The 23,791-nt window shown below is 36.7% G+C and overlaps 1 protein-coding gene across 2 annotated transcripts in view; it reads left to right on the top strand.

The window, feature by feature from the left end:
- LOC5567018 (neuronal acetylcholine receptor subunit alpha-7) overlaps positions 1-23,791 on the top strand; it is a 414,734-nt gene that overhangs the window by 247,819 nt on the left and 143,124 nt on the right. For both annotated transcript variants that reach the window (XM_021847824.1, XM_001651358.2), the window contains exon 4: positions 10,005-10,049. In XM_021847824.1, the coding sequence (XP_021703516.1) occupies positions 10,005-10,049 (45 nt within the window). The remainder of the gene's footprint in view (positions 1-10,004; positions 10,050-23,791) is intronic.

The following is a 23,791-nucleotide window of genomic DNA, read 5'->3' as shown; positions in this document are numbered from 1 at the left end:
CGTGGTAAGATTTTTAGTATGAAAATTAAAAATAAATTGTATAGAGCGTAAGAAATCTCATGCGATCCATGGGTAAAGAGGAAACATACGATTCTAACTTAAAACTAGTTTTTGTCTTGCGGTGAAAATATATGGGAATGAAAAAGTACGCCGACCTTAATAATATGTCGAACTATTCAAATGTTATTATTTAATAACAGAAAAAGGTATGGGTATATTAAAATAATATTATAATAATTTATTATTTTAAATTAATATTATATGATACAGGAAAACGGGTTTATATCGACACCTATACTGCCGTGAATCGCAAGTCAGTCTCATCTCCATTTTCGTCAAAATTAAGTTGTGCTCAGTATTCAACATATCTTCGAATGCTATTGCAGCTCCATCAATTAGATAATATGATTTGTTCGAAAAATATGAAAAACAGCATGTTGGTCCTATAATGAAAGGTAATCGGCGATTACGAATCGCATATCAGTCTCACTACAGATTTCCGCATCGTGTAACACAAAATTAAACCTTGTTCTGATCATCTTTATATTTTTCTAGGAAAGATATCGCAGTGAAAAGCAAATTGTGAAAGTTTCATTAAGATTTGATCATGTTCCAATCCACTGGTTTTTTTTAATGTTCATATGGAAAACGAGTTTGGAAACTTCACAGCCCATTTCCTCAAAGCCTACATTTTACAGATGGAACGGACGCGATTCACGGCAGTATAGTAACGAACCATCCATAGTTTGTTTGAAAATAACATAACATCTTTCAACAAAATGGGAGTGCAAAGTTTCTTCTATTTATCCAAAGACGAAGTAAAGACTCCATGTTTCTTGCAGTTGCCCAAAATGTTATGGCACATAAGGTAAAAGAGCAAAATCTAGTATGCCGTGAAAAGTGTACTGGCGATCTGTCGTTGGTACCTTTTACAGTATCAAGGCACTGAATGCAGTACTAGAAGTGGTACCCATTCTGAACCCGACCATAATGTCTCTATACGTCTATGATTGAACTCTCTAATACCTTAATTTTTATTTTCGATCCAAACGTCATGTTTCGTTAGGGTAATTCGGTTATTATTGAACAGCTAAAAATATCGCTTACAGTTGAACAGTTGAAATTAGCGAGCATTTAAGCAATAGAAATATTAGTAGTAGAACGCTAATGGCGCTGTTGTCACAAAATTGATTTAACTAATTATTACCTTTAATTGTTATTTTTCATTACTTGATCGATCCCACGCAACAGAGAATGTTTTGTTTTGGCCTTTGACACTTTGAGGCCCGGTACTCACGCTGCCACATCGCAGCAAACTAGATGTTAGTCACACGAACAGCAGCGACATTAGCATTCTTAGGTTAATGCTTCTACTATTTTAGCCGATCGGCAATTGGCGGTTTACCTCATACTAAACCGAATAAAGCACGTTTTAGTCGAAAATTTTTAATGTAATAAATGTCGGTCTGTGAATTTTCTATATTTTTTATTCATGAATACCTATCCCTATTATTTTTCATTTTTAAGCTTCTTTTGTTTAGGCAGCGTTCATTTATTACGTCACGTTAAAATTGGCAATTTTCGACCGCCTCCCCTCGTAAGATTTTTTCCAGTGAATATGCTGCTAGCGCTAGATTCTGGCAATTAAACAAATTGGTTTTTGTTCTACTTCGAAAATATTATTTATTCAAAAATATGTATTTATTTTATTCTAAAACATGTTTTATTTTCCGTGTAACTAACGGGAAAACAATTTTGGAGTACATTTCATTCGACCAGGCTCATGTTCTATGATGGTTGATTACCAAAATAATTAACATTCACACATTTTTGAAACAGCACATGGGCAACCATGTTATTTCCATACAAACTTTGAAGGGCTTGTGCAGTCTCAGTTTTTATCCAAAAGAGCTCGAATTTTGGGAGGACACTCACAATTTATGATCTAGAATCGAAATGAGTGGTGTGGAGCAAAAACGATTTTTTGAACCGCCTTAATATGCATCCATCAAAATTTTCAATCGAATCAGTTCACTCATCCTTGAACATGCATCAATAAGCCATAGGAAAGTCTATAATTTTGCTTAGTTTTCAAAATTTATATCTTCGAAACTATTAGACATATAATGGTAAACTTTGGATCTAAGTTATTGATGGACTTATGTGATCAAAACTTCCAGCACTTCAGAAATAACTTATACCTAACATATATTTCATTCGTTTTTTCACGAGCTCGAAACTAATAAGGGCTTGACTAAAGAGACGTTCTTTAATTACGTAAGGGGGCAGGTCGTTAATAATACTCAAAAATTGTCTAACGGAAATAATGGACAGCATTAAACGTGATTTTAGAAGATTTTTAATAAATGACAAAGCTGATGAAAGTTGAAACAATAGTTTATAGCATCTTTAGTAAATTTGCACATTCAGACAAGTAGAACAAGTTTTCTAAATACATTTTTTGTGTTGATCTTCCACGTAATAAGATAAATCGTTTATAATTTTTCATCAAAAAATGCGTTAATACAAATCACTGTTACTTTTTAACTCGTGAATGGTAAAATGGCTATGTAGCCCTTTATTTGTTTTGGCAGCCATGTGTGCTTTTCAGCTTGCTATTTCATACTAATAAAACTCAGTACTCGTGATAAATATCGGTTTGCAGTAGTATGACTAACTAACTACTGTTTGACATTGTTTAAGTTAGAACTAGATTAGAGAAAGTTAATCGAGAATGTCAATTAGATTTTATTGATTGAAGTGCAGAATATATAGAAAAAATCACCTTAAAAGTGTATTCAGTGAAAACAAACATGACAAATACCATTATAAGTTGATTAGTGTAAAATTGTTTTTTCGAATACATATCGATTGAAAATCATGTTTCTACATTTAATTAACCATAAATCGATGATTTTTAAATTATAAATAAGTTTATTTCAAACAAAAACTCATGAATTATGTGAAGTATATAAGGCGTTACATACCTATAGGCGTTTAACGTTATATGGAAATTTATGACTTTGATTACGTAAAATGACCCCAATTTGTAATCTGCACATTGCTAAGAGGATTAAGGTGAAGATTAAACGAAGCCAAACTTAAAATTTTCAAGAGCACGGATCTGGAGAACCAAACACCCATTTGAGCTGAAAACCAAATCGATTGGTCACCACAAGCTAGTGACCAATCGATTAAGTTTTCAGCTTAAGGTGAAACTCCTTTGAATCCATAAATACCAATGTAAATATAGTGGTGTACTCCTATGCGTGAGTATAAATAACATACATATATTTTGAACATGGTTTCCAGTTATTTTTTCACGGTTTGTATCATTTTCCTTCACTAGAAATATATCACAGGCAACAACTAGCAACGCTGCACAGCACACGAATACGAAAGCAAATCCACCATACAGCGAGCAGCTGACGTTTAATTAGAAAAATAAAAAAAGACTGTTTTGCGTTCGCGTGATTGATTTAACGATTGCGGGAGGTGCATCTGACATCGACTCTTTCAGCAGAAATTAAGACCAGAATATTTGTCTCACTCAGCTACAAAGCTATATAAAACATTTATTATAAAATATATCTTTTTACATTAAGTTTTACTCACAAATTCGGTGACAAACTGCAGGAAAGCAATTGATTCCTTTTAGCAAGCACCTCCATCTTCGCACAGCAATTCACTTTTAATTATTATCTATGTTGTGTATTTGTTCCTGATGAATGCTAACTGTCAATAAGCGTATTGCGATAAATGCTATAATTTAAAATGCGCTATTGTGCGCAACAACGGTTTTGTGTAGATTTTTGAATTTTCTGCGGAAAATCAAGCTGTACGTGTCGCTTGGAATGTGAAGAACCTAAGTAAATCGTGGTAGAAGTGTTACGGAAAGTGAAACTCGAAGAAAATTGTGAATTTTGTTCGGAATTCCCTGGTGTGAGGTAGTAAACAATCGCGGAAAGTTTCATCCCGTGGTAGAGAAAATAGCACGGTTTGTGAAATTAAAAGTGCGAGTAGGTAATTTTATAACGAAATTAGTTGTATTCATAAGTTCTGATGTTCTATTAGCAATTTGACGCCAATCAATGGCAGGTAAGTACAATATTTTGTGAAAAATCCCGAATCTTTGGCATATGTGATTGTGTGTGTGAGGAAGCCATCTTCACTGCCATGACAGGGATTCTGTCCTATATGTCCTTAAACGGATGTTTGGTTCTCCAGATCCGTGGTCTTGAAAATTTGAGGTTTGGCTTCGGTTTATCTTCACCTTAAGACTGAATTCAATGTTCTACTATAACGAGGCTATCAAAAATTAGTGTTGCACTCATTATAACTTCAAATAGAGATCGTAGAACAGATTGTTTGTAAGCGCTTAAAAATGCTTAAATTTCTTCAATTTTTAAAATTTGAATATGAAAGACTCTAATCTCTACTCTCGATTTAAACGAAAACAGTTCTGTCAAGAAGTGTCCTACTAATATTCTTAACTTTTGCTTTCGTTTTGTTTAACTGTTTAATAGAATTTATGTTATTTCATTTAATGTGTTGCGAGTTCCGCACTATCAAAGTTACCCGTATTATCAAAGATACCCCGTTTTACGGTACTCTTTTTTCAACTTCGAATCGTATTGTTCCGTCGAATAAGCATTTTTCCGGTGGAATCGTATTGCCATCCGTACATTGAAAATGAATTAACATTCAGAGAAACGATGCGGGCGTAGCAGCTAAACTCGTAAATAGACTCTCCGACTAACTTTGCTGTTTCGAATAAATAAGCAGGACTTAGAATTATCATGCAACATGGCGATTATGTCGCGGTTCATTAAGTACGCGAAATAATCGACTTCATGGATGTAAAGATTATTCATAATATTTGATTTTTCTAAAGAGGTGAATTCCTTTTACGTCTCATAATGTCTGATAGGATAGCCGACAATATAGCATGGAAGTTTATCTGCAGAAACTTACGCGCAACACAATTTATTACATTAATTGAACAGGGAGGATGCAAAAAGTTTGACACATATAATTAAGGAATGCTTTACCTTTTTTCCAACTAGGTGTACCGGTATTCGCCTTGAACCAGTATTCGCATTGCCAGTATCGTCAGCCCAGATTATATAATGTTTTACGACACATATGGTTGCCAATCGTTTGGTTTTCGTTAAATTGCTTTAAGGTTATACGGAAACATTCTTAGAAACCTCAGAATTTGCTCATAAAATAATAGAAACAAAATAATTTTCCTTAAAATGTTTGCTCTTTTGCACCTTGTTTCGCCAGGTGCTGATTTTTCCCCAAATGAAAGTGTCGATCTTACACCGAGTAGACATATTTTGTTTACACCAGTGGTCCTCAGCCTAACGGACTATGCGGGCCAACTCAATGCTTTCAAATCATAGCGCGGGCCGCAAGATAAGTAAGGTCGATAAAAATATTATTATTTTAACTCCTTCACTAGCAGCTCATTTTTTTTACCGCAAAATAGATATTCATATCGCGATAACTTTCTTGTTTCTCAATATTTTTACACCATATTTTGACAAGTTCTCAAAAAAGTCTTCTAGTCTGAGAATGTGTGTCGATTTTGATGATTGATTATCTGGAGCCGGAGTTTTTACAAAATTCCTTGGGGGACTGTCGTGTAGCAATAATCAACGTAAATTTCGCGGGCTAAAGAATTTCTATCATAGTAATAAAATATTCACTATTCGGAACAATTCATCAATGAAAGTATGTTGTGAAAAAATGAGTAATGAGCATTTAGGTTTCTGGTACCACGCTGGACAAATAAAGATCTTGAAAACTTCAAAAAACATCATTCCGTAATTTTCAGATATCTCCAAAAATACTTAACCGATTTGTATGATTAATTCAGAGTAGGAATCACGTTTTGAATATTTATTTTTCGGTAAAAATGAAGCTGCTGGTAGAGGTGCACACCATGCAAGCAGAGATGTTGGACGCCAGGAGTTTGTTTTTGTTTTTAGTTTCGTGCGTTTGCGGGACGCCGGGAGTTAGTGTTTCATTTTCGCGCGTTTTGCTGGGCAGTGTTTCGGAAAGCCCAAGCAAGACAGTTTGTTTTCGGGACGCCGGGAGTTTGTGTTTCGTTCTCGCGCGTTTTGCTCGGCAGAGTTCTGTTTGATCTTTCGACCTTGACGCTTGCTCCTACGGGGGCGAGCGACGAAGGCAGGATCAAACATGTCGCGCGTCGGTCTAGTAAGTGAAAAAGTGGCGTGATCAGTTAGAGTCAATGAAAAGTGCCACGATCGGTTAGTTCTGTCTGATCTTTCGAACTTGACGCTTGCTCCTACGGGGGGCAGCGACGAGGGCAGGATCAAACATGTCGTGCGTCGGTCTAGTAAGTGAAAAAGTGGCGTGATCGGTTAGTTCTTTTTGATCCTTTGACCTTGACGCTTGCTGCTGGGCAGTACGTCAAGAAAGCCAAGTTTTTTTTCCTTTTCGGGTCGCGCGCCTTTTTTTCTGAGTGCTTTTATATAGCCGAGCAAACGAGTGAGGCTGAGAGTGGATTGTGGCTGCACAGTGATGGATAAAGGATCAATTGGTGAGCTCGTTTCATGCTACTATTTCTAATCTATAAAATATGTATGACTGCACATTTAATCGTTACAATTGTGGGACGTAAATATGAATTTTCAACAAACTATGAATTGTTCGTCACTGTGAGTGTCGACACAAACTCTGATTCATGAATTATTTATGTTTCACATTTTTTTTATTTTCAGAACACCCCATTTTACCTTTATTTTTGTAATTAAAAAAAACTTTGAATGGTTCGACACTACAAGTGTAGACTTGCGAAAAGTTCACATTATTCAACAAACTTTGGATGGTTCGCCACTGTAAGTGTCGGCATAAGAATAAGAGTGTTCTATGATGTTCCAACCAATCAAGTTTTTTGTTTCTTTTCATATAAGTAAAATATAATAACACATGCTTTCGTCCTGGCAGCTGTAGGAATGTTACATTTAGGTATTTGTTCAACAAACTTTGAATGGTTCGTCACCTCAAGTGTCGGCATTATTTTCCACTGCATAGAAATTGTTCATATCAAATGAAAATATTATATTTACAAATAAGCATGTATATACCTCACAAATCATTATTTATCATGGTCTAATCGCTTATCAAAGTGAATCCTGTGACCCAACGATCCTCCCAATTAACAAACATCCCTCCCAGTAACCTTTGTGGAGATGCAGAGGCAAACACGGTCTCCAAATAGCAAAGGTTACACACTAACATTCCTTCCCCCAATCCCACCTGACTGCAAGGACGTGGCCGGCGCCGTTATTGACCCTGTATAAATAGAGGCACTGAATTATGCACATTGAAGAAGATTATGGCCAATCCCAGCCAAACTTCTAGTTGATTCTTTGTGCATTTTCACTGACTTCGGTCAATCACGGAATAGCAACCATTGATATGTGTAGTCAGTCTAAGCTAAGCTAAGCTAAGCTAAAAATGAAGCTGCTGGTAGAGGGGTTAATGTCCGAAACCACTTTGAAAGTACTAAAAGAGGGATAAAAATAAATCAGAAAAAAATAGCTAAAAAAAAGAAATTTCTTAAGTTTTTATTTTAAAATTTCATCTTTGCCCTTTTAACTTCTGAATCATCATTCTAACTGTATTTTACTTCAAAAACTTGAAATAGAGTGTTCAAGAAAATATGGATCTGTTTTTTTATTCCCTTCAAAATCCTCGATTTTTCAAAAGGAAAAGGGGTGGTTGACATCAAAGAAAGTTAGTATTTGTATCAGCCCAATGATTAATATTAACGATTTCACGTTAAATTGAAAAAATGTATCCTTAGCAAAGCTCTCCCCAGGATAATATCATGGTCCAAATAGTACAGAAAACTATTTTACGCGGTTCATATAAAAAACAGAACACAGAACTACAGAAACCTTTTCACGCGTTGGAACAGTCTTGAATTTACAATACAATTGAGATTTTAAGAGGATGTTCTGTTGTTTCCATAGTTGATTGAAACAATCTATTTTTCAGTAATTTTTGTTCAAATCGTAAATATTCAAAAAAATCCGCTATGATTTTAACAACCAACTTTCTATCAAAATCATGCGGGCCACATTAAAATAGAATTCAAAATTCGTTTGCGGGCCGCACGAAACCTTCTCGAGGGCCGCATGCGGCCCGCGGGCCGCACTTTGGTGACCACTGGTTTACACCTTTGCGTTGTATCTACGATATAATGATGAATGATTATTTATGCACGTTGCAAAATTTTACTGGTAAAAGATGACATAAAAATCTTACAACTGTCGTATTTCTATGTTGTCCAATATGATTTTGTTGTTTATTTCCACAGTTTTTTTTTTACGGCCTCAGTTGTCATGTCATCTAAAACACAACATTCCGCAAGTATAGAGAGATTGTGACAAAAAATGTTCAATAAACGGAAAATCCAAGGGTGTCGGTTTTACATGAAACTTTTTCTGCAAGAACTACAGGAATGTTCTGTATGAAAATTAAGAAGCTTTACTTCAGAAATACTCCTTAAAAAATCGAAATCCACCTAAAACTCACAAAATAGTAGAGTAGTTGTCATGATGTCTCCAAAAAAATTTTTGGTTTTATTCCTTGTACAACATTTTGAAGAAACAATGATACATAATTTTAATACGTAATGTTTTATAATAATTCACAATTTGGTTACATATCATTGTCGTTTACTGATTTTAGTGATTTTATTATTACTTTACTCAGTGATATGAGTCAGATACCTATAATAAAAAAAAAATCTTTTATTCTCAGTGTCGTGTACTAGACTCGACTTGTTTCTTTTTGTCTGCTAAATTGTCGACTCAGTAGGTCCGTGCACTGTTTTAGTTTATTGATTTCATTCGCTTTTTGAATGACGCAAAATCGTTAATTTTTGCGATTAAGTTTATTCGAAGAAGTTTCTTGGTAAACTGAAGTGCATCTTTTGATACAAAAAGTTTTGTGATCAATCCACCTAACAGTGACATTGAAAAAACTATTGTTTCATAACATTTAGATAGTCACATGGTGTCTTCGGCAAAGTAGTAGATGTGGCAATTTCAAACAACTTTGTTGAAGACACGATTTTTCTGTCTCTTATACTTTCTGAGATATATGTCGTTGTATGTGAATGACACCATATAAATCGAATTTTTCATTAGAACTTTTTTCCATGATTTTTAACATTTGTTGTGTTTTCTACAACGTTGTTTGTCATGAAAACCCCCGTGTTTTTTATCACGCTATCTTTCGAATTAACAAAGTTATTCCAAAATTGATCTTTTTTAGGCCCCAATACCTGCCTTCGGCAAGTGATAGAAATTGTTATCTTTAATGGTCTTTTCATCTGTTTTTACTATCAAACAAATAAGCTTTATTGAACCGAAATCGATAGATAACTTCTTTACTTCAAAAGAAAGAGAGCTCAGCGAAGACACGCATTCAGCTATGACCAAAAATAATTTCAAACGAGCTTTTTCATACAATTTTGTAAACATTTTGTGAAAATTTTTATTGTTTTTGCCAGAGTGTTAACATTTTTCATGTTTGTTACAAAGTTGTTAGATACATCAAAACGCGTGATTTTGCTGAGTATCGAAACTTTCTATTTCTTCAATTAAAGAAGTTATCGGTTGATTTCGGTTTCAAACGCATGAAATTACTTAATAGATACAAGTTTTTATCACCTATCGAAAGAGAAGATATGACACTTTCAAATTTTTTAGCGTTGTCTGCGCCATTTTACAGTAATTTATGAATAACTTTGTTTTTTGAAAAGCATGATGATATGTTCGAACGTTATTTAAAAAGCGCATAAAATCGACAAAATAAAAAACAGGGCCGTGCAATAATAGAATTATTAGAAATATCGCATACCCTTACTGCGTGTTGTCCTATATCGTTGTATCGTTTCTGCTTCCATGTGCTGTCCCATTTCTAATCGATGGTCTGTTTTTTCTCGCTTTTGTTTGCAGGACGAAAAGAATCAACTGCTCGTTACGAACATATGGCTGAAGCTCGTAAGTATAAACGTTCCAGCTTCCATCGTCTCTCGACATCATTGGGTACGCGATGGGTTTTGCGGGAAATGGTTCTTCGAAAGCTGCGGAGCTGGAAACGATGCATGCAACACTCGCTCCCCTGAAGGAATCACTCGGATAGCTGGCATCTCAAAGTCATCCCGTGCAACCATGTGCTTTGACTTCCGTCACAATACAGTCATCGGTCGATTTAAAGATGACACCGTCGTCGCGTGCACTTTGAAAACCGGAAGAGGACGAACGCCTGATGTGCACGCTAAACGTCCGGTTTTTTCTTGTTCTGACAGCAGATTTTCTACGGAGGATGTTCACGATTGGGCGGTTACGTATTACATCATCTCTTCGTCCACGGTTTGGTGGAATTTCGTGCTAGTCGCTACTATCCATCTATCTGACTTCAGAAGTGTTATGGGCTGGCTAGGATGGGTCACTGAGGACTACCGTAAAACGGAGTAGCATTATCGACATGACCCAGCAAACTAGACATCGTAAATCAATGTACAATCGAAATCATATATGAAAACACAAGTAGAACTTGCATCATTTTAATTTTTAGGTAAAACCTTTGAGAATTTTCTGAAAAAGTGATCAATGTTACCCCGGATTACGGTACCTTCTTTTCTGTACGGTGCATCCTTCTGTTAGTGGGAGTCAGGGAATGGGCGAACGAGCGCCACAGTACCGGAAAGTGGGTCATACCAGATGCTCTTTGATGATTTATGGAATTGGAAGTTGTAAATTGAATTTATCTCTAAACGTTCGAAAGTTGAGCTGCTTCTCCCGAGGATGGAAGCTGTTCCATTATATTTGAGAAACTTGATCAGTACTTTTTTTCACGGGTTTTTAGTGATTGGGGCTTTGAAGTTTTTGATACAGCAGATTCGAATGGAAAGTTGAATTAAACTTATCCGACCGTTTGATTCGAATGCATATTGGATGAAAGGTTGTAAAAACTGGAAAGTCTTATTTGAACTCCTTGATGGTTCACAGCTGTTGATAAAATTGGGAACATGAACAAGGTTTCTGTTTTAGTGAAACAGAGGTTCAAAAATGAGTCTGATCAATTTATTGCAACCCCTCTCAACGTAATAACATGTCTACTTGAAGATTTCAAATAAACGGATTTTGGTTTATGTGGGAATATTATTAGTTGATTTTTGGAAGCATTAGGAGAAATCTCCCATTTTTGCACGTATGAAGAAAAATATCCAAACTTTTTTGCAATTCACTACAGATGACACGCAGGCTTCGTCCTTTGGCGGAGAGGCCTGTGTCATATGCAAAGATTTTTGACATCCCTGAGATAACTCAGGAAAGTCACACATTAAAGTATTAATAATATTGGTCCCAAAATACTGCCTTGAAGTACACCAGCTCCCACAGGAAGCCATTCAGACTTGGAGTTCTGATAATTAACCTGAAGTGTACGATTCGACAGATAACTTTGAATTATTCTAACAATGTATGTTGGAAAATATTTTTTTAATTTTCAATCAAACCTTCATGCCAAACACTGTCGAATGCTTTTTCTATGTCTAGAAAAGCAAGACCAGTAGAACAGTATTCAGATTTGTTGGAACGGATCAAATTTGTTACACGCAAAAGTTGATGAGTGGTCGAATGACCATGGCGGAATCTGAACTGTTCATTGGCAAAAATTGAATTCTCATTAATGTGGACCATCATTCTGTTCAAAATGACCAATTCAAATAGTTTACTGATAGAGGAAAGTAAACTGATTGGAGGTTAGCTAGAAGCCTCTGCAGGATTTTTGTTTGGTTTTGAAATTGCAACAACCTTGGCATTTTTCCATTTGTCAGGAAAATACGCAAACTGAAAGCATTTGTCAAACATATAAATCGAGAATGATAAGCTACTCTCAATAAGTTTTTTAATGAGGATGTAAAAAATTCCATCATCGCCAGGGAAATAGCATTTCTCAATTCTTCTAAATCAGTCCCCAGGATTTTTTGAAAATTTTGTGATTGAAAATGCTTTCGAAATCCTGAGTATCTTAAGATTGCAATGAAATGTTAACATCAAGATTACCATCGACGTATATACGTATGTTTTATATGTATTTCAGTCGGCTCGAAAATAATTGCAAGTGGAGCTGATAGGACTGAGAATCGCTCCATGGGATGTTTGAAATGTAACAGAGACATGGTCAGAATCAAAATCAGCGTGAGTAACTAGTTGGCTACAAAGGTGACTAGAGTCGGTTAAGACCAAATCAATCGTAGAAGGGTTTCTAGGAGAGGTAAAACATGTAGGGCTATCAGGGTATTGAATTGAGAAATATCCTGAAAAGCACTCGTCAAATAAAATTCTGCCATTGGAATTGCTTTGCGAATTATTGCGTTTTTTTTTTTGCATCAAAGTCACCATGATATTTTTTTGACTTATTGCGAGTCAATTTTCCGCTAGTCTCAGTTTTGAGCAAAATAACTTGCAGCTCAGTGCATTGAAAAGGCAAGTAGGAAGCTATGAAAGTATATTTACCAAGTTGTGTTTCAACAAAATCACCCAAAGTTTCAAAAACATTGGTTTCAAATTACGAAAAAAGTTGATGTTTTATACACATATGAATTATGATTGCAACTCCCCCACATACCCCGATAGTCCCACATAGTCGATCATTACGATGAACAAAATGGTTTGAATCTCTTTTGAGTTTGGATCCAGGTTTCAAATAAGTTTCAGTAATAACAGTTAAAAAATCAAAATCAGAGGTAGACATATCACTAGAAGTAGGTGCACTTTCTGATGATTTTTTGTTGAGATTTTTCGTTAATGAAAAGAAGAAATAGGAGTTGCTTGCAGCGGCAAGGGTTGTTTCCATATGATTTGAAACAATTAGTAGTCATAGTATGAAAAGGAAAGGAGTTCAGATTACCTGCTACGATATCAGGATTTTCATTTGGTAGATCCATTCAAAATTAAAAGATTCGAACTGCTACCCGACGGAAAAAATAGGTTGTTAATGAGCATGATTATAATCCACTGTATGGGTATGATTCTTAATCAAGCGATCGTTAACTGGAAAATGAGCATTGTTTGAAATTCTGCCTGGAGTTTCCGGCCACACAAAACGTTGCTGTCTATGTGCCTGGTAGAAGCCTCAACGATTCGTTTGCGCAAATGGCATTCCCAAGAGTTAGACTTATGGTTGCCCCCAAAATTGGCGTATTCAAAATTTTTGATATATTCATTCGCCAGGACAGACGTCCTTAGCGTGAGAAGAACCTCCGCAAATCAAGCATTTAGCATCCATGTGGCAATTTTTTGTACCATGTCCCCACTTTTGGCACCGACGGCACTGAGTGGGGTTCTGGTAATTTCCTCCAGGTTTCTGAAAATGTTTCCATGTCACACGGACATCGAACATAGGTTTTGATTTTTCTAAAGTTTTAATATTGTTTAGTTCTTTTTTGTCAAAGTGAACTAAATAATATTCTTGAGAAAGCCCTTTCCGAGGAATACTAGATTGGGTTCTCTTTTACCTTATGATTACTTAGACTAGAGAAAATCTAATTTGATCTCTTCGGGTGACTTATAGTTACTTGACAGAACTTTCAAGACAACCTTCAAATCATCGAACACATGTTTATAAGCCTTTCGTAAAACATTCTCTGTTTTTGAATGTTTCGTATAGCAAATGTTATTCATTCCTAAAATCATAATGGATCTGCCGAAAATTAATTCATCTCTGTTATAAACCTCTCTTACCTGTAGCATACACACTTCAGAATCATAAATCAGCCAATCACTGATTGGGCACCATTGTGCACTGAACTGAGTGGCATTCCAAATTCACAGTCAATTTTCCAATCGCTTTTTCATGGATTTCTACCGCTGCTACTCGGAAAAACAACCTGCTCAACATCGCGTTCGGTTGGAACGTGGGCAAAGAAAAGCTCCCTCTGACACCCCAAACGGCCTGAATCATATGTATCGCTACAAACACGGATGGCGTGGATGCCAAAAGTGAACCATGAGAGACGGGAGATAGTCATGAGCTTGTTGGGATCTCCCTTCCGAACGAATTCGAGCAACATCCAGTGCAGGAGGGTGTGCTCTTTAATACATAAAATATGAGCCATGCAATTCGTTTCGACAGTTTGACTTCCGTTGGTTTGTGGCGCTTTCAGATCTTCTCGTTGCTTCATACCGAACAAAACTTTAACGTATCCGAAATGTTTATAGGAAGTTTTCGAAATTTGAATTCAAATCTCGATTGATGCCACATCGATCAAAAGAGCAAAACTTTTATCAGAATAAATTTTCCTACCACAAGTCACCAGCGAAACAGTGCTCAATTTGATATTTATAGACACAATCCTTTTTTTCTTCTACGGAACGGAAATAAAATGAAAAAACCACTACCGGTTTATGTCGCCGTCCTCGTCGTCACTTCACAGGCAGAATTCCTCAGCATTCTCTGAACACTCCAAATGGCCATCGTTGCCACCGTTGTTTGTGGGGATAGCTGCATTCAACGAGCTAGAAACGAAAACCACAATATGATGTGCAATTTATTTCGTTTCATTTCGACCAGATATAATCTTATTTGCTTTATTTTTATCGCTTTTATTTGCACCCTCGGAATGGCTTTTGGCCCCGCGCCATCGCTGACCGCAAGAAAACTCCAACCGGAAGAGCGCCACTCTCTTCAACTGGTCCAAGTGTCAGTTTTTGCATGGGCGTAGCCAGAATCACTCCAACAACTTTGAAGATGTTTTCAGAAATTTCTCTAATTTTACTACGGATTACTTTTTGGCCTCAAGCACCAAAACTAGGGTGGTTGAATCTATAAACATTTTCAAAACTATCATAGAACGTCTAGTTTTTGAGATATTGGCTCTTGAAAATGCATTATTCAACGGTTTCAGTCAACTTGCATGCAAGTTAACCAGGTTGTATGGTGAATTATTTGCTTAATTTACCACAGAACTCAAGTGTCATGTATTATTCATTTGCTCAAAAGTATTTTTTTTTGTTTTAGAAAAGTTTTGTTTCGTGCCATGAAAAAACGCAGAATTTTGTATGGAAAATGCACTGCCCATGAAGGCATAACTGTCCCATATAAAAAAAAAACATTGAGAAAATGGCGCTCAAATTATGGAGCTTGCTTTTTCATACAAAAGTTCATAGTTTTCAAATACATTTCCACATGCCATATTGATTTAGCACAACCACACAGATTATTCACTTTGCTACATATAAATATGTTGATCAGCAAAAAATATAAATTTTAAAACATTTCAAGTTTTGCAGTTGGTATTAAGGTTGAAAGTTCATATAGAGACTGTAATGCCTTTATTTTTCAATATAGGACTGCACTATCTTCATATCTTTCCACAACTTTTTCAAACAAAGTTTGTTTATTTTTATATGAACTATACATTTAAACATGAATGCTTCGATGAAAATATACATTGGTTCGGAATCCATATAAGACAGTTATGCTTTTATGGTCAGTGCAAATCTATTTAATCATAATTCAATCGTGCAATTTGAACAAATATTTTTCGTTCATGAAAGTTTAAGTGAAAAGTTTGATAAAGAATAGTTAAAATTTTATGTGAATATCTCAAAATTGTGACCATCTGGAATAACTTTTAAAGCTGCATTAGATTCAGCATCTTCAAATTTTCTAAAGACACATGATTTGATTCTTGACACATATAAATATGTTATTTCTGTAACGCTGTGTAATTGAGTCATGATAAACTGCTCGAAGAATACTTGGAGTTCACTAAACAAACAGAATTATTCAAAAGATCATATCAGCAATTGTTTGACGGTATCTGACAGTTCGCAACTGCCAAAGCTCTTGTCAATAGAACTGAAAGCTATCAAAATTATTAAGTAATTCCTCGTAGAATTTGTCAAAAAATCTTTTCAGGAATACCTTCACACAGTCCTGAAGTTCTTTCAGGGTTTGCTCTATATAATCCTCTGAATATTTTTTCAGATATTCTTCCAAGAATTTCTTCAAGAATATCTTCCAAAAAATTGTCCTGATATTATTTCGAATTCCTCTCAGTCATTAGCAATGTTGTCTTTGAAATCTCTTTAACCCATTAACGCCCAGTGATCTATTTTGAGATCAGATGCCTCGAACGCCCAGTGATCTATTTTGAGATCAGTACCATTTTCGAATACAGTTATTTTTTTAGACAAAATGGATGGTTGGTATCTTTGGCAAAGTTGTGACAGACCTTAAGGGCAGTCCAATGACAGGTTTTTTAATTCAGATTTCTTCCACTAGGTTGCGCTGTCAGCATAAAATATATCTGTTTCGTCACCAGCTCTTATCGGCATCACCACGCTCGTCTTATACAACATTAAGCGTGGCAATCCAGAGATTCGTGAACAATTATAGAATGGATCCTGTGTCGGCAGTCAGTGTGGACTCCGGTATTCCAGAGTGAATTCTGAGATTGCAGAATATACCATAGGATGCCAATGTGGTTCGAGGATTGTGGTAATCCCTTGAGGATTATGGGAATCTCGTCTGAATTCTGGTAATCCCGTGAGGATTCTGGTAATCCCGTGTGGATTCTAGTAATCCCGTGTGGATTCTGGGAATCCCGTGAGGATTCTGGGAATCCCGTGAGGATTATGTTAATCCCTTGAGGATTATGTTAATCCCTTGAGGATTATGGTAATCCCTTGTGGATTCTGGTAACCCCGTGTGGATTCTAGTAATCCCGTGTGGATTCTGGTAATCCCGTGTGGATTCTGGGAATCCCGTAAGGATTCTGGGAATCCCGTAAGGATTCTGGTAATCCCTTGAGGATTCTGGTAATCCCTTGAGGATTCTAGTAATCCCGTGTGGATTCTGGGAATCCCGTGAGGATTCTGGGAATCCCGTGAGGATTATGTCAAATCCCTTGAGGATTATGTTAATCCCTTGAGGATTATGGTAATCCCTTGGGGATTCTAGTAATCCCGTGTGGATTCTAGTAACCCCGTGTGGATTCTGGTAATCCCGTGAGGATTCTGGGAATCCCGTAAGGATTCTGGTAATCCCTTGAGGATTCTGGTAATCCCTTGAGGATTCTGGTAATCCCTTGAGGATTCTGGTAATCCCTTGAGGATTCTAGTAATCCCGTGTGGATTCTGGGAATCCCGTGAGGATTATGTTAATCCCGTGAGGATTATGTTAGTCCCTTGAGGATTATGGTAATCCCTTGGGGATTCTGGTAACCCCGTGTGGATTCTAGTAACCCCGTGTGGATTCTGGTAATCCTGTGTGGATTCTGGTAATCCCGTGAGGATTCTGGGAATCCCTTGAGGATTCTGGGAATCCCTTGAGGATTCTGGTAATCCCTTGAGGATTCTAGTAATCCCGTGTGGATTCTGGGAGTCCCGTGAGGATTCTGGGAATCCCGTGAGGATTATGTTAATCCCTTGAGGATTATGTTAGTCCCTTGAGGATTATGGTAATCCCTTGGGGATTCTGGTAACCCCGTGTGGATTCTAGTAACCCCGTGTGGATTCTGGTAATCCTGTGTGGATTCTGGTAATCCCGTGAGGATTCTGGGAATCCCTTGAGGATTCTGGGAATCCCTTGAGGATTCTGGTAATCCCTTGAGGATTCTAGTAATCCCGTGTGGATTCTGGGAGTCCCGTGAGGATTCTGGGAATCCCGTGAGGATTATGTTAATCCCTTGAGGATTATGTTAGTCCCTTGAGGATTATGGTAATCCCTTGGGGATTCTGGTAACCCCGTGTGGATTCTAGTAACCCCGTGTGGATTCTGGTAATCCTGTGTGGATTCTGGTAATCCCGTGAGGATTCTGGGAATCCCTTGAGGATTCTGGTAATCCCTTGAGGATTCTAGTAATCCCGTGAGGATTCTGGGAGTCCCGTGAGGATTCTGGGAATCCCGTGAGGATTATGTTAATCCCTTGAGGATTATGTTAGTCCCTTGAGGATTATGGTAATCCCTTGGGGATTCTGGTAACCCCGTGTGGATTCTAGTAACCCCGTGTGGATTCTGGTAATCCCTTGAGGATTATGGTAATCCCTTGAGGATTCTGGTAATCCCTTGAGGATTCTAGTAATCCCGTGTGGATTCTGGGAATCCCTTGAGGATTCTGGGAATCCCGTGAGGATTATGTAAAATCCCTTGAGGATTATGTTAATCCCTTGAGGATTCTAGTAACCCCGTGTGGATTCTGGTAATCCCAAGTGGATTCTGGGAATCCCGTAAGGATTCTGGTAATCCCTTGAGGATTCTGGTAATCCCTTGAGGATTCTAGTAATCCCGTGTGGGTTCTGGGAATCCCGTGAGGATTCTGGGAATCCCGTGAGGATTCTGGGAATCCCGTGAGGATTCTGGGAATCCCGTGAGGATTCTGGGAATCCCGTGAGGATTCTGGGAATCCCGTGAGGTGAGGATTCTGGGAATCCCGTGAGGATTCTGGGAATCCCGTGAGGATTCTGGGAATCCCGTGAGGATTCTGGGAATCCCGTGAGGATTCTGGGAATCCCGTGAGGATTCTGGGAATCCCGTGAGGATTCTGGGAATCCCGTGAGGATTCTGGGAATCCCGTGAGGATTCTGGGAATCCCGTGAGGATTCTGGGAATCCCGTGAGGATTCTGGGAATCCCGTGAGGATTCTGGGAATCCCGTGAGGATTCTGGGAATCCCGTGAGGATTCTGGGATTGAAATGTGGATCATAGGGTTTCAGTGTGAATGCTGGGAATCAGATCAGATCATAGTGTGCCAGTGTAGATCTTGGTATTCCTTTGTGGATATTGAAATTCCAGTTTATATCCTGGGATTGTAACATGGGCCGTGTGATTCTAAGTGAAAGCTGAGATTTCAGTGGGGACCTTGGGGTTTCAGTATATTGATACTCCAGTATGGATCTTGCGATTTTAGTGTGAATCGCAGGATTGGAACATGGGTCTTTGGTTTCTAATATGAATGCTGGGATCTCAGTGTCGATTTTAGGATTTCGTGTAGATATTTGAACACCAGTGAGTTTTTTGCATTTCCAGGGTAGATTCTTCAGAATTCACGCATCCTGGCATATTTTAGTATTGATTGCAGATATGGATCCTAGGATTTCAGTGCTATACCAGTGAAGAGTTTGCGTTTCTAGTGTGGATCCTTGGATTCCAGCATAGATCATGGATTTCCAGTGCGGATTTTAGTGTAGATGCTTGTATTTGTTATGTTGAAAGACAGTGCAAATGATGTAAAAATTTTGCGGAAATAGTGAGCAAAAAGTATAAAAATACATTGGGAATCTTACGAGATTGTTTGGATTATTGTGAAGGTCCTGTGGAAATCTTATCTTATAGTTATATGTCAAACAGTTAGTATTCCTCAGGGAACTTTGTGCGAAACCTGTAAGAATTCTTTGGGAATTGTGTAGAAGTACTGCGGGAATTATGAACATTATGGGAATTCCGTTTGTGTATTTTTTGTTTCATGAGCATCCTGGAAAAATTCCAGTTGGGATTCTGTGATATTCTTCGAGAATCCTGAAGGATTCCTGTGGGAAACCTTCAAAAGTCCTGTAGAAACAATATGTTAATACCCTGGGAATCCTGCAAAATCCTTAGTGGGTTTTATTACGACCAAAAATTATAATATTCTCGGAAAGTATAAAGTTATAAGTATGTACCCCGTAACCATCTGATATTAACGAGGCTGGCGTAAATTAAAGGAGGAGAATGCGACCACTGCGGCCATATGTGTAAGAATGTATGTATGTTTGTATGTGCAACGAGTATGTGTTGTGCATGTACGTGTATGTTCTTGTGTGTGCTTCGTACATCACATCGTTTTGTGGTGTAGTTTTCAAATAAACCTCGTTTTGTAATTTATATTTATGGTAACATGTTATTACCGTTTACATTATGTTTGTCATAATATCTTGTCACTTTTAAATGCACCATACCACCTTCAAACATTTGCGAAAATAATCAAGTATTTTTATTTTTTCAATATTTTGCGTACATATGACCCACTGTGTACTGTAACAAAATGTGACCGTAGATTTCCATTTAAATGACGGTTTTAGCATTCTCTTATCATATTGCGATACTCCAGAAAGAATCAGGTGATTACTACAAATGTGAAATAATTCGGGCGTTAATGGGTTAAGATTTTTGCCTTAACTTCAACCATGAGACTCCTTCAATTATATATCTTATCAACCTTGAAGGAACTGTCACGAATAATTGAGGAGCCCAACCGCAAAAGGGTGTAAGTGAGATTCTTACGTTCAGCAGAATCAGTAACATAACTCGTAGAAGAGGGACTTGTGTTCACAGCTCCCATATAATTAGCGTAAAATGGAAAATTTCTGAAAAAACTTCAAAGTCAATTTTATCAAAACTAGGTTTTCGTCACAAAGGCAAAAGGGTGTACCTCTAACCCCCTCAATTGTTTTATGTGTTGATCCGAAACTTCTACTAAATAACATTCAATTTATTTCACATGTACAGCAAGAATGTTTGTCACGCAATCCATTCTAAATTCATTCGATTTTCTATGCAGTTGACATTATTTCTGGATAGTTTTATATTTGATTTCCTCTCAAAATTAGTCCACTTTTTTATAGTTTTTCCAGTCATGAAATTTTAAGAAATTGCTCTTGAAAATTATCTCCAGATTGTACCAATAATTAATAATCTTCTCCATGAACTTCTTCAAGGATTCACCTAACATCTTTTATCCGATTTTTTTTTTCAGGAGGTTTTTGATGAAATGTGTCCTGGGGTTTATCAAAACATTTACCTACATTTATTTTATTCTCAGAATTTACTCTACATTGCACTTCAGAGCCTGCAACTTTTTTTTTGCAAATTTTCTTCAAACTTTTTTTAAGATTTTTCGAAGAGATTTTTTCAAGCATTCTTCAAAAATATTTCAGGGATTCTTCCGTATTAGCCGTTTACTGGTTTTGGATACTGCTAAGTAGATTTCTTTAGAAATGCTTTCCTTTTTCAGGAAATGGACAGAACTCCTCAGATAAACTATATTTTAAGAAAGATTTTTTCCAACATACTTTTCCTCGACTTTTTCCGGATCCTACTACAAAATAAACCAGACATAACAAAACAAAACGAATGTTTGCAAACGATTAAAAAAATCCTATGAAGAGTTTATGAAAGTTTTTCTGGAGTTAAATTTGAATAAATTCCATAAAAAAAACTCCAGGAACATTTTTGGATAAATTATTGTGTTAATCCTCAGCAGTCATTCGGCTGGTTACTTGTGTAGGTGATATATTGGCTTTTCAGTCTTGACAAAATTAAAAACTGTTATTTTATTTTGTCCAACGTTTCGGTCCGTTTGGGACCTTCCTCAGGGACTCAATTGTTACAGTTCTTTCGTCCAGTGTGGTTCGGTAAAGAACTGTAACAATTGAGTCCCTGAGGAAGGTCCCAAACGGACCGAAACGTTGGACAAAATAAAATAACAGTTTTTAATTTTGTCAAGACTGTAACAATTGAGTCCCTGAGGAAGGTCCCAAACGGACCGAAACGTTGGACAAAATAAAATAACAGTTTTTAATTGACAGCCAATATATCACCAACAACGAACTACAGTCGAACTACCAACGGTTACTTGTGTAAGCGCAGCTAGTCAGGAGATACTAGCGTGCGGCCAATCAAGCTCAAGCTCAAGATCAACGTTAACGGCGTTTCGTTGACTTTCATGTTTGTTAACGTTAGCGTCTGCGGGTTGCGTTGCATTAACGTCAACAAACATCGTTAACCCCTCTACCGGCAGCTTCAATTTTTACCGCAAAATGATTATTCAATTCGTTATAACTTTTTTGTTTCTCTATATTTGTGCACCATATTTTCACAAGATTTCAAAAAACTCTACTTGTTTTAGGATCTGTGTCGATATTGATCATTGGTCATCTGGTTTTGAAGATATTCCGAAATTCCTTGGGAGACCGACGCGTAACTAACCAGAACCCCCCGTTAATCTCTCAGGCTACAGAATTTTAATCGTATTCGGATATACACTCTTCGGAACAATACATTAATGAGATTATGTTGTGAAAAAATAAAGCAATTTGTTGCGGCCGTGTTTGAGTAATGAGCATTTAGGTTTCTGGAACTACGCTGGCCAAATAAAGATCAAAAAACATAATATCGTAATTTTAAGATATCTCCAAGAATTCTTAATTGATTTGTATGATTTCCCAGCCAACAAATATGTTCACATAACTGAGATTGCAAGTGAAGAAAGTGGACACTTATTCGGTAAAAACAGATTGTATAAAATGCACGAATTCCCTCTATTCGCACAAATCTGGAGGCCATATACGTACATTTAAGAGAATCTATCATGGTCAATACAACTTCAGACAATTTGATTTGGCGTTCATTATAATTTCATGTATGATTGTGTATTGCAGTTTATATAACTTAATTTTTACAAACAAATAAAATAAAAAGAAATAAAATGTCACGAGACAAGCCTCGAACCTCTGACCTTTAGATCACTAGCCAGATACGCTATCATTGTACCGAACAGTTTTTATTGCAGAAGATGGTCTTTTAGCAAACATAAATGAAACACTGTAGAGCACCATGTTTGAATGTAACCGAACTTAATTGTCATTTTGCTAATGAGCCAGTGCAACGCTGAAGGTTTCATGTTTTATCGAATTAACGTTTGCAATTGAAACGAATTGCAGCAATTTATTGAAGACGTCGTACGAAAATACTTATGCAACGTGATGACATTGTGTTTCTGTTAAATAGTGATGTTCTTTTAATAGGTAAGACAATTTGTTCATGAATTCCACTATTTATGTTTATGTTGCATTCGGCGATGTGCCCTGTATGATTTTATATCTACATCAGATGAACTCATATGTAATCTCACATTTATGATTATAATAGAGTCATACCAAGTGAAGTTAAAATCATAATGGAATGACAGTTTAAAGTTACATATTTGGTCAGACTAAATTGGAATTCTATAAGATGCAAATTCAAGTCAGATGAAATGTATTACTTTATTAACGATTTCAATCAATTTAGTTTGGCATCATATCCAATTCCAACGAAAATTGTACATTTATACAACTTGAAATGAACATCCTTATATGATCTCTGGTTTGCTGGGTTTTTCAGGGTAGCTCCCTATTCCCTGGCATTATATAGCCCACATTTTATTTTTTTTTCTAAATTGACCAAAAACAAAATGACCACCAGAGGCATTTTAAATGGAAAATGTTGGTCCCCCAAGAAACATCGGAATATCTTCAAAACCAGATCACCAATGATCGATATCGACACGGCTAAACTAGAATTTGTGAAAAAATATTACAAAAATATTAAAAAACCAAGGAATTATAACGACTTGAATATTTATTTTGCGGCAAAAAATGAAGCTGCCGGTAGAGGGGTTAATTTAATCGTTGATTACTGGGTGACCTTTGTAAATGCAATGAAAATTTATCGCTACGTCGATAAACAAATTGTCTCCATTTAAATACCGTAGCTTTAAAATAAGGAGCACTTCAATACGACGCATATTGTGGCCAAATATGAGCTCAGTAGCATTCAAAACAACATACTGCCGAAGTGAATCTGAAGTGCCAAGAATAGAATCCGGCTCCTAATTGTTTGTAATCAAATTAAAACATTCTCTCCTTACTTTTGTCTTTGAACAAACCTCTGAAATTCTTTAAAAATGATTGAAATGTGAAAAATTCACTAC

This window comes from Aedes aegypti, chromosome 2 (genome assembly GCF_002204515.2).
Source record: "Aedes aegypti strain LVP_AGWG chromosome 2, AaegL5.0 Primary Assembly, whole genome shotgun sequence".
Classification (NCBI taxonomy): domain Eukaryota; kingdom Metazoa; phylum Arthropoda; class Insecta; order Diptera; family Culicidae; genus Aedes; species Aedes aegypti.
This window is presented reverse-complemented; position numbering and strand designations above follow the sequence as displayed.